Source organism: Lagenorhynchus albirostris, chromosome 9 (assembly GCF_949774975.1).
Source record: "Lagenorhynchus albirostris chromosome 9, mLagAlb1.1, whole genome shotgun sequence".
NCBI classification, from domain to species: domain Eukaryota; kingdom Metazoa; phylum Chordata; class Mammalia; order Artiodactyla; family Delphinidae; genus Lagenorhynchus; species Lagenorhynchus albirostris.
Window position 1 is genome coordinate 44,802,226 of NC_083103.1, and position 14,348 is coordinate 44,816,573.

The window sequence follows — 14,348 nt, forward strand, 5'->3', positions numbered from 1 at the left end:
AGAATAAGTCCAAATTCCTTAGTCTAGCATTCAAGGTCCTTCACAACCCAGCCCTAACTCACCTTTTCTTCTTGCGAACAAACCCAGCCATTTGCTGATTCCTACATGAGTAGGATGACCTGTGCTTTCCTGGCTTTCCAGACAATTCTGGTATATGTTTATTGTCCCAGCATAATTCGTGATGGCATCCCCTTTCACTCTGCAAAGGATCCTGTCTGGAGGGGAAATCCTCACCTCGATAGAAGCCTTGTGATGTCCTGCCTCTGGACCTTGGCTCTTGGAGTTCCCTGGCTAATGCTCTTTGTCTCTCCTGCCCATAGCTATGTGCCCAGACGCTACAGCACTTCACTACGTCTCAAGAAGCCTCCCCTGACCCATTCTCTGCAAGCAGAGATGACTCTGCTCCCTCTCATCTCCTGAGGCTTTGTGGCTGGGCTCGTCCTTGTTATCCCTGAGTGCAGGTGCCTGAGCCCCTGTCTCAACTCACATCCCCGACAGCAAACTCTTAGAGGGCAGAGTCACGTCTGATTGGTCCTTGTATCCTTTCAAGTCCCCCAGCCCAGAGCTTCGCTCAGAGCAAACAGTGCTGATGAGCTTTTCATCCAAATGCCCTGTGTGTTCACACTCTTCTTCCCTGCAGGAAAAGCGCATGTCGAAAGCAACAGAAGTGATGATGCAGTATGTGGAGAACCTGAAGAGGACATATGAGAAGGACCATGCAGAGCTCATGGAGTTTAAAAAACTTGCAAATCAGAATTCAAGCCGCAGCTGTGGCCCCTCTGGTAAGAAACTGGGTTCCTGCCCACCCCCGACCTTGGCCCTGTAATATTGGGTCCCTGATGGATCCAGGCTAGCATCATACCTATGGGACAGCCCCAGGACCTGTGTTAGGGTGAGCAAAGCTTGCTGCCTGGCCCAGTGCTGCCCACAGGGCCTAACAGTCACTGTTCCTGTGAGCTTGGGGGCCTGGAACCAGAAAGCATGAATGGCCCCCAAGCAACTCCTAATAAAAGTAACCAGAGAAGCTGATCACTAATGCAAAGCCCATAGGCTGCAAGAATTCAACCTCCTTTGTGAGAGTGGCACACCCCAAACCTTACAACCTTTGTGCTTTGGGGTCCCCACTTTGGGCAGCACATGCTAAGGAAATTGCACTTTATCCTGGAAAGCATTAGGGATCCAACCAAAGATTTTAATCAGGGAAATGACATGATCATATATAGTTTAGAAGATTCCCTCTGGCAGTGATGTGGCAATTACATTACTGGGGTAAAGCCAGAGACAGGGAAACCCACAAAGCGACTATTACAGTAATGCAGGTGAGAGATGGAGTCTGGGCAGAGGGGTGGAGTGAGAACCTGGGTAAAGGAAATACTGCTGAGATAACTTTTAGACTCGTGGGCAAGACAAATGCTTTAAAGAAATACTCTTTTTAAAAGAAGTTCTATACAGATTGCTATAGAAGCACAGAGGAAGGGCCATCTGGTTCCACTTGATATTGAGTTGCTGTGGTTTGTTTTGTTTTGTTTTGTTTTTTATTGAAGTATAGTTGATTTACAATGTTGTGTTAATTACTGCTGTACAGCAAAGTGACTCAGTTATACATATATATACATTCCTTTTCATATTCTTTTCTGTTATGGTCTATCACAGACTTTTTTTTTTCAGGAGAATATCATTGTTATTTATTTATTTATAATTTTTTTAACATCTTTATTGGAGTATAATTGCTTTACAATGGTGTGTTAGTTTCTGCTTTATAACAAAGTGAATCAGCTATACATATACATATATCCCCATATCTCTTCCCTCTTGCGTCTCCTTCCCACCTTCCCTATCCCACCCCTCTAGGTGGTCACAAAGCACCAAGCTGATCTCCCTGTGCTATGCAGCTGCTTCCCACTAGCTACCGGTTTTACATTTGGTAGTGTATATATGTCCATGCCACTCTCTCACTTCTTCCCAGCTTACGCTTCCCCCTACCCGTGTCCTCAAGTCCATTCTCTACGTCTGCGTCTTTATTCCTGTCCTGCCCCTAGGTTCTTCCTGACCTGTTTTTGTTGTTTTTTTTTTAGATTCCATATATATGTGTTAGCATACGGTATTTGTTTTTCTCTTTCTGACTTAGCTCACTCGGTATGACAGACTCTAGGTCCATCCACCTCACTACAAATAACTCAATTTCGTTCCTTTTTATGGCCGAGTAATATTCCATTGTATATATGTGCCACATCTTCTTCATCTATTCATCTGTCGATGGACATTTAGGTTGCTTCCATGTCCTGGCTATTGTAAATAGTGCTGCAGTGAACATTGTATCACAGACTATTGAATATAGTTCCCTGTGCTATACAGTAGGAGAGTTGCAGTGTTTTAAAGTAAAAGTAGGAGTTCTCCAGGCTAAAGGGGGAAATACACCCCAAGTGGAGGAAATAGCATGTACAAAGGCGTGGAGGTTGGGCTGAGAAGACTATGAAACAAACAGTCTGCTGTGGTTTGGGGTGTTGGAGCGTGACAATGACATGTTGAAGGTAAGACTTGTTAGACCAGGGCCACATGCCAAGCCCTGTGAACAATCTGGGTCTTTGTCCTCCAGGCAGTGAGGAGACACCGGTGGGTTTACACCAGCTGACATAGTCAGATTTTATTTTTAGAAGATTGCTGACTTCAGAGTGGACGATGCATTAGGAGAGTGTGGACATTGAGGGATGGAGAGACGCGTTAGGAGGCTCTGCCGCAGTCCAGGAGGAGGAGGACGGTGCTGTGGACCAGTATCTCTCCTTGGGAGCTTGCCAGGGTTTGGGCTCTGGCTGATGAGGTGTGGTGTTAGCAGGAGAAGACAGACCTTTTAGCAACAGGAATCCCTGTTGGAATGCAAACATCCGTGTTACCAAGAGCAGAAGGAGGGAAAGTACACAAAGTATAACAGATGGAGAAACCTTTATAAACAGGAGGTTTCACAAGTTTCCTGGGGAATATCAGTGACGCTTCCCAGGGTCCAAAGGCAGCGTACACATGCTCCAGACCGTCTGCTTTGGTCTTGGCAGCAAGGCTCCTGACCCACATGCATCTGGGCCTCTAAGAAATCTCTCTCTGTCAGTGTTGGAAGTTGGAGAAGCTACCACCAAAGAAATCCTAACACGTGCACTCTTACAGTATTGTCCTGCAAGGTGCAGGGTCTCCTGTGAACCACCTTACCCATGATTTATGGAAAGAGCACAGTTGCCCGTGAGTCTCATCCATTCATTCTACAGGTGTTTATTGAGCATCTCCGGTGTGCCCACGTGATACTGGAATACAGAGGTGAAGTGTACCCAGCCCCCGACCCAGAGGAGTTCCCAGCCTGTGGTGAGGGCAAGGCAGTGTAAGCAGTGCTGTGATAGATGTAAGCAGATTTTATGGGCGCACATGGCAGAGTCCCACGTTCAGTCTGGGGGCCTGAGAAAGTGCTTACAATCAGATGGGAGCCGGTAGTGGAGTGTTGAACGGTGAATGGGTAGTTTTCACACATCTGTTCCCACTCCACTGTTTTTCCAAGCTACACCTCAGCTTGGGCTGGTGCAGAGGGGCCAGATGTGCCCATCAGATACTCTGTGACCATTCCCTGATGGTGGTTGTTCTTTAAGCTTTTATATGACTTCTTTGTCATATATGCAGTCTTTGTCTGTGCCTGAAGACTACAGTGAAAACAAAAATCTCTGATTTCAAGAAAGATGATACACATTCAGAGGAAAAAAAAATCTATTTTTTTTTCTGAATATGAAACATGCTGATTGCCTGCATTTTGGATTATTTCCTTAAGGTAGATTTCCAGAAGTGTAAATACTAGCTCAGGGGAAAGGAATATATAGAAGGCTCTTTTTTTTTTCTGTATAAATAAGATCTTTATTAAACAAACTGAAACAGAGAATTGAATAGTCACTGGGGAGCTTTAGGGGAAAAGTCAGTTTTACCAAATATCCAGAGAGGGAAAAAAACACAAACTTCAGTTGACAGGAGTTGTGACCAGAATCATCAATAAAGTAGTGTCATTGCAATGCCTAGCTTTTAGAAGAAATTAATCAAGAGTCAATATAAATATCTCATAGATTCTCTCTAGTCATAGTACTCCAGGTTTACCTTTAAAAAATGGGAAACAAGTGAGGTTTGTTCTCAAGGCATCTTTTCCCACTTAGAGACCTTCATGCTCTCACTTGACTGAAGTATATCCTTGAAATCTTACCTTTGTCCGTTCTACTGTAAAAAATGCCCCAGTTTTGTGTTCAATTCCTTGTATATTTATTTGCTCTCTATATTTAATGGTGACAAACTAATATATGCTCAGTTTTCTGTGATTAATAAAGAACAGTCATTCCCTCTGTCAGGTGGATTTGCATTTTAACGGGGAATTCTGATGACAGCCAGATTCAGAGTTTATGTCACTAATCTTTTTTTTTCTTTATACAGCAGGTTCTTATTAGTTATCTATTTTATACATATTAGTGTATATATGTCATATAAGGCTCTTAAAGCAAATTATTTCCAAATAACGCATTGATATTTCCATTTAATGGGTAACGGTGATGCTCAATTCATTGTGCCATGGACATTCTTGGCTTTTCTTTTTGAAAATATTTTTGACTTTGATGGGCCAATATCGTATCTCTTCCCATAGTTTTAATTTGTATTTCTTGACCTTTTCAAATGTTTCTTGGGCATTTGTATTTCTACTTGTGTAAATTCTCTAATTCTTTGCCCACTTGTGACATTGGTATTTTATTAACTGTATGAACTCTTCATACACAAAGAATATTTTCTGGTTCTGCTGTTTTGGCTGACTGGAAAACTTGAAAATCCTTTGACTACAAATACTTAGAAATTTCTGCTGGATAAAGTGAAGCAAACATTAGTCTAAAAGAATAGCTGACTCCACAAGAAAAGAAATTGAAATACTCAGATACAAGAAAAGAAAAGAGAACTGAAACCAAGCTGACCCTGCAGCTTTCCTTGAGGATAAGAGTCAGCCTCAGCTATCTGGGCTCTGGGCTTTTGCACTCACATGCAATCTGAGATGAGGCCTCGGACACCCAAGGCAGAGAGTTGACTCTGAGCCTCCCATAGAAAGTTAAGACTTTCCAAGGACTGCATCTGTGGAATACTCACCAACTCACAATGGAACAAATCAAGGAAGTTTGTCTGTTTCACCCTGGGCTCTAGTAAGAAAAAAACACTTTCTCCTTCCTCATAGGAAAAGTGCATGCCCACAAAGTACATGCCATAACAAAAGTGATGATGCAATATGCAGAGACTCTGAAAAGAACATCACAATGGTGCTGCTAGGAACACCGCGGAAACAAACATAAGTCGCTCTGGAGAGACACACCCTGCGCCCAGGAGACACAGGATCCTCTAAGTAAAGCTTCACAGAAGATGAGTTTACAATATAGAATTATAAAATAGGAAAACAATCTACCACAAGCAAGAATCATCAGACACCCAAACCACAGGATTATATGCTAAAGATAGCAGATAATAAAACAATCTGATACATTTTTAAAGATATGGGTAAAATTATTAAGGGCATAAAAGAACAAATCAGAAATATGAGAATAAAGAGTACAACCGTCAAAAAAAGAATAAAATAGAATCCTAGAAATGAGGAATAGAGGCGTGGAAATTAAAAACTCAGTTGTTTAGGAGTGGTAGTTATAAGAATTGAAGCTATTCCTCAATATTCAGATCTCCTCCTCCTGAATGTGCCCATTCAGATGGGCACACTTCTTCTCCATCCCCTTGAAGTTAGGTGAGGCCATGTGATTTGGCATTAAATGTCAGTGGAGGGACATGTGTCGCATTTGAGCTGAGGTCCGTAAGAACTAGTGTGCCATTTGCCTTATGTTTCTTTCTCCAGACATGACAACCATCACTGCTCCAAAATAGTAGAAGCTCCATCAGCCCGAGTCTTGAGTGAGGGGATGCAGAGCAGAGCCTGCTGCCAACTCATAAGCAAATGCACATGTAGCAAAAGCAAGAAATAAATCATAGTTGTTATAACCCACTAAGGCTTTGGGGTTGTTTATTATTGTAGCATAGCCTAGCTTATCCTGATTGGTACAACATTTACATCAGATTAGGAACAGCTGAGGAAAAAATTTGTCAACTAGAAGACAGATTTGAAGAAGTCACCCAAAATTCAGTTCAGAGGGATAAATTAATTTAAATATGAAAGAAATGTGATATGGGATATAGAATGAGAAACTTCGAAATACTTTTATTAGGAGATCCATAATGAGAGAATAAGGGAGAGAAAATATTCAAAGGAATTTCCCAGGATCTGAGAATTTTCCAGATCTAAAGAAAGACATGAATCCTTGCATTTAGGAAGTACAGAGACTCCCAAGCAAAAGAAATAAAAACACATCAGAGAGAAACTTTAGAACCCCAAGGACAAAGTGCAGTTCTTAAAAATAACCAGAGAGAGAAGACGGATTATTCACAAAGGAATGGCAATTTCCAAGACCAATAATAGGACCAGGAGACAATGAAGTATTGTCCAAAGAGCTGAGAGAAAATAACTGTCAACCTGGAGATAATACTACCAACTAAATTATCATGCAAGCTTGAGGGCTTTGTAAAAACATTTTATGGCAACAACTGAGAAAGTTTACCTCTCACAGATCCTTGCTAAAAGAACAACTAAAGGATGTGCTTAGGGAAAAATAAAATTGAGATCAAAAGAAAGTCAGAAGCAAGAAGGGATGGTGATCAAAGACATTTGTAAACATGTGGGTAAATCTAAATAAGCATTCACTGTGTAAAACAACAATCATCATAATTTGGGATTTCAAAAACAAAGTAAAATAAAAATACTGAAAAACAGGGACTTCCCTTGTGGCACAGTGGTTAAGAATCCGCCTGCCAATGCAGGGGACATGGGTATGAGCCCTGGTCGGGGAAGATCCCACATGCTGCGGAGTAACTAAGCCTGTGCGCCACAACTACTGAGCCTGTGCTCTAGAGCCTGTGAGCCACAACTACTGAGCCCATGTGCCACAACTACTGAGTCCGTATGCCACAGCTACTGAAGCCCGTGCACCTAGAGCCCATGCTCCGCAACAAGAGAAGCCACCGCAATGAGAAGCCCGCTCACCGCAATGAAGAATGGCCCCCCACTCGCCACTACTAGAGAAAGCCCATGCGCAGCAACGAAGACCCAAGGCAGCCAAAAACAAATTTTAATTAATTAATTAATTTAAAAAATACTGAAAAACAATATAATTTAAGTTCAAAGGAGTGATCATTTTTTTAAGGCTGATTCAGGAAAAGGATAGAGATCTTGATTCATTTAAAATCTAATGTCATGTAACATGTTAAAAGTTTAAGGGGGCACACTAAAGATTACAACTAAAATATATAAATTCCAAACCAATTTGGGGGGAGGGAAGGTTAGAAAAAATTCAATTAATGAAGGAAACATAAACTACAAAATGAGATGATAGAAATATATCAATCACAAGAAATATAAACAACTTAGACTTGTTGGTTAATAGAAAACCTCAGATTAGATTAAGAAAAAGTGTTAGTTATGTGCTTTTCAAGAGAAACACCTAAAGTACATGAATATGAGGAATAGACAGCTATACAGACTAGATGGTACTGGTCACACTGAATCAAACTGAATTGAGCTGTCAAAAACCTTTCTCTACACATACTGGTGTTTTCTAGTGGTAGTATTATCCAGGTGTGGTGCTAAATATTTTACATGAATTTTACATATTTTACATATCACTTAATACATGTACTAAGGAGAAGAAAACCCAGGGATGCTAGTTTCTTTTGTTCTGAATTATTTTGTAGATGACATATTGAAATTACTGTTGTCAACACGTTTCCATTTTTTATTGACACCACACCTTCCTTGCTCATAATTTCCGTGAATGTACATTCCTTGAATGAGCAAGAAATGACCCAATAAGCCCTGGTATTGCTACGAGGAATCTTCACATACTCTCCACGGCATAACCCAGAGACCGTGTGGTGGTGTGAGGTGGAGACCAGAGGTGCAAGACTAGGGATTCTCATAGTGCCCAGAGGAGTTAGGATGAAGGCTGTGTCCCAAAAAAAACCCACTCTGCAGATGATTGTTTCAAAAGGTCAAGTGTCAAATTCAGTGACCTCTGCACCTAGGCCCTTGGGACATCCCTTGAGGGTCAGTTCTGGCCCATAGATACCTTGGCTTAGTTTCTGCTATCTGCTTCCTGCTGGAGCCTACTCTGAGAACTAACCTGGGTTCTTCTCTGTTCCCTCCTGCTGCAGAAGATGGGGTCCCTCGCACAGCACGGTCCATGTCCCTCTCGCTGGGAAAGGTATGCATGTTCAAGGAATACTGGGGAAAGAAAGACAGAAGTTTCCACAGTCAGCCAGGAAATCAGTCATTCTTGGATCCACAGGTGCAAAAGAACCTCTGGACAGAGTCTCTCATTCAGCTTCCGAACCTTGCTAGCTCATCCTCCAACCTTCCCTTGCTCGTGGCTTCCAGTACTGCACCATCTCTAATGAACATGAAATGATGCACAAACTTTGGTATTGCCATAGATCATTTTCATACACTATCCAGGGTTTCATACACTGTCCAATGACTGGGCGTCATTTCTGTTCCATCTCTTCAGGATCTGAGAAATTAAAATCAGAACATGTTGAGAAATCACTCATCACTAATAAAAAAAATTTGTTAATTTTGGCCACTCTCTCTACACCAACCCCCAGCACCATCACTACCCTAAAACCAGGATATCCATTGAACACAGCATTTGGAATTAGTAGGCATTTCCCAGGCCTTTCTGAACTTTGGGTGCTGCCCCCTCCATGACAGTGGGCCTGATCCCTTCTCTTCCCACAGAACATGCCCCGCCGGAGGGTCAGCGTTGCCGTGGTGCCCAAGTTTAATATCCTGAACCTGCCTGGCCCGTCACCCAGCTCATCTCCCATCCCCTCCTTACCAGCCCTGGTGAGTATGGTAATGCTTGCCTCCTGGGCCTCAGGCTCACAACCATGGGGGTGACCTGGATGGGGTAGGGTCAACAAGGAGAGGAAATTCCAAGCACAGATTCTGGGCTATGGGTTCAGAAGCCTCAGTATAGACCAGGCCCCAGGTCTTATACTGCCCTGAGAAGACTCAGTGTCCTTGAGCAAGGTGCTGGCAGCTCAGAGAGTGTTCCTTGCGAAGCGTATGTCTTTTCATGCTTAAACCAGAACCCTCCACTCTGCAGTGGGTTTAAGCAGCTGAAGATTGCATTATGGAGTACTTGGTAAGCTGAGCTTTGAACCCTAGGCCCTCTGATTCCAGAGCCTGAGTTCTTAAACCCAACGTTACCCTGCTTTGATTCATTGCAGCATTGTTTACAACATTGAAAAATTGGAAATAAGCAGAATTCCCATTAATAAGAGATTGGTTTAATAAATTAGGAAAAGCTCAATAAGGGGTTTCTATGCAGCTGCTAAATATATGATTCAAATATAAAATTTTATTTATCGACATGAAAAAAGTCCATAATTTATTATTAACAAAAAGCAAAACCCCAGTATATACTGCGTAACTCTGTTTTGCAGTTTAAGAAAGAGTGTTTTTCTGTGTGTAAACAGAAAATTCTGAAAGAATGTAAGTAAAACTACTAATAATGGTTAGCGCTGGGCAATGGTAAAATTGCAGGTGATTTTAATTTTCTTGATGCCTCTATATTTCTAGAGTAAGAATGTATTACTTATAATCAGAAAAAAAAATCTGCTTCAATTTTTTTTTTTAAAACAAAGACTATTCCTATAAACAAAATATTTTCTAGATTCCAGAACTTTGTGAATCTGGTTAAACCTACCTAAAACTCTTAGGAGAGCTAGTTAGTGGTTTTAACAGGGACTATTTCCCATTCTATACTAAATGTATAATGTGGCTTCCAAATATATATATTCCTTTAGACTAGGGGTTAGCAATCAGGGCTATCCATTAAAATCACATAGGGTACTTCTAAAACATTCAATGCCTAGGCCCCAACCCAAGATTGTGGATTGGATCAGTACTTTAAGAAAATATCCCCCAGGCGATTCTAACATGCAGGCAGAGTTGAAAGCCATTGTTTAAACCAAATCCATTGCAGCAAAACAACGTGGTATTCCTGGGGAATTTATTATAAAGAAATTTCTGATGCCTTGAGCTTTTAGTAATGGCAGGTATCTCCTGAGAGTTGTGCTTGGAACTGTGTCTCGAGGGCAGTGATGGGCTTGTGTGAATCCATCCCAGGGGCCTTGGGACCTGCATTTGGTAGGAGCCTCCCTGGTATTTAGTCCAAGTCAGTAAACAGGGAATAGAGAGAAACTGATGGCTCCCCTCCAGAATGGAGCCTCAATATGTAAACTCTTTCCCTTATTCAAGAAAACTTGGAAGAGGAGAAGGAAAATGTGCACACTGCCTGTGCCCCAGAGGGAAAGAACACCCAGGAAAGGAGGGCAGAGAAGGCCTGAGGAAGGGCCAGTGCCTGAGCTCAGATGCAGATTAGAAAGCTTGGGGAGGGGGAAGAGGAAAGAAGAGCAGCAGCAACCCTTCCCAGCATCATTGGAAACCTGTCGGCCCGGGCTTCTTCCTTCCTAGCTGATCCTCAATTCTCTGTCTCCTGTTTTCCATTCAGTCAGAATCACCCAATGGGAAAGGCAACCCACCTGTCCCCTCAGCACTGCCTGCACTTTTGGAAAAGTAAGTATGTTCCTTTTCCTCTTAACTTTGGGGATCTCTGAGGAAATTTCCCCAACTCACCTTTCCTCCCAACCTCACTCCCCAAATGCGATGGAAAGCAAATTAAGTTCTAGGGGAAATGAATGGGACTCTGAGACCCACAAAGATTTCAGACCCAGTTTGCAAAATTCCTGGACCAGGAAGATGCTGCCGCTGAGTCCAAGTGTGCCTCCGTCCCAGAAGAGCCCAGAGGGGACAGAAGCCTTCTTTATTCAATGGGATCCTTTGGGCTACAGATACAAGCAAGCCCCAACTCAAAGGGGTTTAAATAGTAGGTCCACAGATGAGGCTTTTCCAGATGTGGTACAGCAAGGCCCCAGCTCAACCTCTACAATTTCCTTTTCTCTGCCCGCTTTGTATGTTGACTTCATCAGCAGGTTTGTGGCAAATGGCTACTACTTCCAGGTATTTCATCCAGACATGACAACATCTACAGGAAGAAAGGGACCGTCTCTTTCCATGTTTCTTTCTTAGGAATGAACTCAGAAATCTTTTTTCAGTCTTCCTTCTTATCTTGTTAGCAAATTTGGAACACGCTCCCTTTCTAAACCAATCACAGGCTTTAGGAATGAGATTGTCATCATGGGCTTAAACTATGCCCTAGAGATGGGAAGAGTGTGTCAGCTTCCCATTGACCAAAATGGCTCCATGAAGAAGAGTAAATTCATGAGCAAAATCACGTTGCTTTTAGGAAGTAGGAGGGAGAGTGAGTATTGAATTTGCAACAAACAGTGTCTGCTACGCCTACCTCTTCTAGGCACCTATGCAATTTGCAGGTCTTTTTATCCTCAGCCAAAGCAAGGCAGGCTATTTCTACATACTCAGAGGAGTTTATAACTTGCTTTTCCAGTTCTTTCATTTGCTTGCTGGAAAACATCTGGATCACAGCTGCCACCTCTCAGAACTTTCCCCACGTGTCTTTCCTCATTTGGTAAAACATACATCTCTATTCTTCCTTCTTCCTTGCCTTGAGACAGCTTTAGTCCTTCATTTTTCATTGATGTTAGAATAGTTTGGCTTGGCCTGGCAAGGAATGTCTGTGTTGGGCCCCTTTTTTAGTACAGACAAACTCCCAGCTCCCCACCCCCAGACTCAGCCTGTTTTCCTCACCTCTCAGAATATGCAACCACCAACCTGTCGTTCAGTGACTCTCCCCCCATTAATCTTGATGTTTGCGAGACAATTCCTCACTTTGCCACCTCAGCCCGGGGAAAGCTAACAAGTTCTTCATGTTGTGTAGGGTGCTTTTGTCTGTTTCTTTGTTTCTTTGTTTTCTTGATCACCACAGGGACATTGTAAAGGGGTGACAAACTAACAACCACGTGGAAGTAACCGAGGCTACAGAATTTTACCAAGTCCCTAAAGTCACAGTGTCTAGTCCATGGTCTCTGAATTTCTCCAGAAATGGTCATCTGATACCTGAGTGAGAAGCGCACTGAAATTCTCCCTTCCAGTCCTGCCTTTGGACACACCAACCTCTTTTTCCCAGCAAGGCTCCGTTCCTAACTGTCGACCTGCAGAGCAGGTTAAGGCAGAAAATCCATGTCCCCTCTCTCCCCAGCAGACTCTCATGATGGGGCAGGACCTGGACTCTGTAGAATGAATGCTCAGGCCTGCTGAGAGCTTCCATCTGAGGCAGTGGAGGTCATCAAAAACCTGAACTATCCTTGGTAGGAGCAGGCGAGGTGCAAAATGGGGGACAGCAGGCAGCAGCCCTGAATCAGGAGTGGCAACAAATGAGGATCAAAGGTGGCAGCACCATTCCAGGGGGTTAGAACCAGGAGAGATAGGGACAGAGTGAGGATTCAGGCAAGTCAAGCAAGAAGCTGTCTGCTGCTCATTCTTATGGGCTATTCAGAGAGACCACCATGATACATTACCCATGCTGTAGTTGACTTGCCTGTTGGGAATATACCCAGCCTATAAAGATGGCTGCAAAAAGGGGAGGGGCTGTTCAAAGGAGGAGGGATTCAGACTAACAACAGCTTCCCCCTCTGGATTTCTAAAAGATGCTAAGTAATTTTCATCTAAATTTACGGAACTGGAAATATCGATTGCCAAGAGGCTGACAATGAGACAATCTGTGAGTGAAAATGAATTCGTATCTTCCATTCTAACAGAAATACAGTTGATTCTAGCCACCTTTTCCATACTGTTAAAGAGAAATAATGCATTATGTGTTAATATGCATTGCTTTCTAGATTGCTGTATTTAAATGATCTCACATTTCCCTAAGCATACAGTGACTAAGCAGGTAGGGAATTGGCTAAGCTCATGAAAGATGATGAGAAGATCATAATGCCTGTGGATACTTCACAAGCACATACCTAACTGCAGACTGCACTCCCAATATGACTTGAAAAAATTCTGAACCTTGTTCTTGCAGGTCACTTCACAGTAACCTGTTCTTCACCTCAACAAGGGTCTAGGAACCTGTAGATTTAGAGAAAAATAGAGAGAGTAATATTTAAAATTAGTATTAAAGGTTAAAATAGAACAAGCCTCAAGAACAGTTTCATAAGTAGAAAAAGCTATTTATTCATAGTCTTTCATTTTTCATTCCTTCAACAATTAATAACCAAGAGCCAGGCACCTAGAATGCACCCAAGGAGCTCGCAGTATAATGGGAAAGACAGATGGGAAACAGCCTATTGTAATACAATGTGATGGGTGATATCAGAAGGAAGTACAGGTTACCAAGGGAGTAAGACACAAGAAAATGATCACTCAACCCAGTTTTGGTATGGGGGGGTCGGGGGACGGAGACTTAGAAAATGTTTCCTCTAGGAACTTACTTTAAAAGTGAAAGATGAAGGTCATATAGTTAACCAGGTGAATAGGAGGTTAACAACATTCCATGCTCTAAGGCCAGAAAGTATGGAGTAGTCAAGGAACACTACTGATGATTTATCACATGCTTACAATACTTATTATTTATTACATGCTTACTTTTTGCCAAATGCTGTTCTAATTGCTTTACATTAATGATCTCATTTAATCCTTACAATAATACCATGAGGCAGGTATACTATTAATATCTTTATTTTATAGATGAGGAAACTGAAACTCAGTGAAATCATCACTTGCCTGAAGTTACACAGCTAGTAGATAGCAGAATTCATGTGCTTAACCACTTAATAGACCCTCAACTGGAAGAACAGAAAGAAGTTCAGTGTGACTGGTGAGAAGAGAGTGGATTTAAGAGCCATTTTTGAAAAAGCTCCTGTGAGCTATTGTGAAAGAAGCTGGTGACTGCCTGGGTGTGGAGTGGAGGGCAGAGTGGGTGGGAGCAGAGGGTGTACACAGAGCCATTCACTGAGGGATCAGCGCCATCGTAGATGCGGATGGTGCACAGGGCTGCTTTCATAAGGGGGGCCATTAAACTGCTGTATCACAGAGCAAATTTTCACTCTAATTTGTAAAATAACCATTTGGTACACTTTGGGAGCCCTCAGGATAAATTGCTTAAAGGTTTTATATGACATTAAATATATACAGTAAACAACTCCCCTTTGCTGATAGTCTTCTGGAATCAACTAGTAGTGGACCCCAGAAACCTGGGATTGAGTAACAGAGATTAAGGAAG

At 42.4% G+C, this 14,348-nt stretch overlaps 1 protein-coding gene across 10 annotated transcripts in view; it reads left to right on the forward strand.

Annotated features, from left to right (window-relative positions):
* The window catches only part of IRAG1 (inositol 1,4,5-triphosphate receptor associated 1), a 119,494-nt gene that overhangs the window by 90,008 nt on the left and 15,138 nt on the right, over positions 1-14,348 (forward strand). For 7 of the 10 annotated variants that reach the window (XM_060159674.1, XM_060159675.1, XM_060159668.1 and 4 more), the window contains 4 exons: positions 641-782; positions 8,296-8,345; positions 8,879-8,986; positions 10,659-10,723. In XM_060159674.1, the coding sequence (XP_060015657.1) occupies positions 641-782; positions 8,296-8,345; positions 8,879-8,986; positions 10,659-10,723 (365 nt within the window). Of the gene's footprint in view, positions 1-640; positions 783-8,295; positions 8,346-8,878; positions 8,987-10,658; positions 10,724-13,813; positions 13,944-14,348 lie in introns of all 10 variants that reach the window. The other 3 variants (XR_009542429.1, XR_009542430.1, XM_060159670.1) reach the window with 2 other exon arrangements.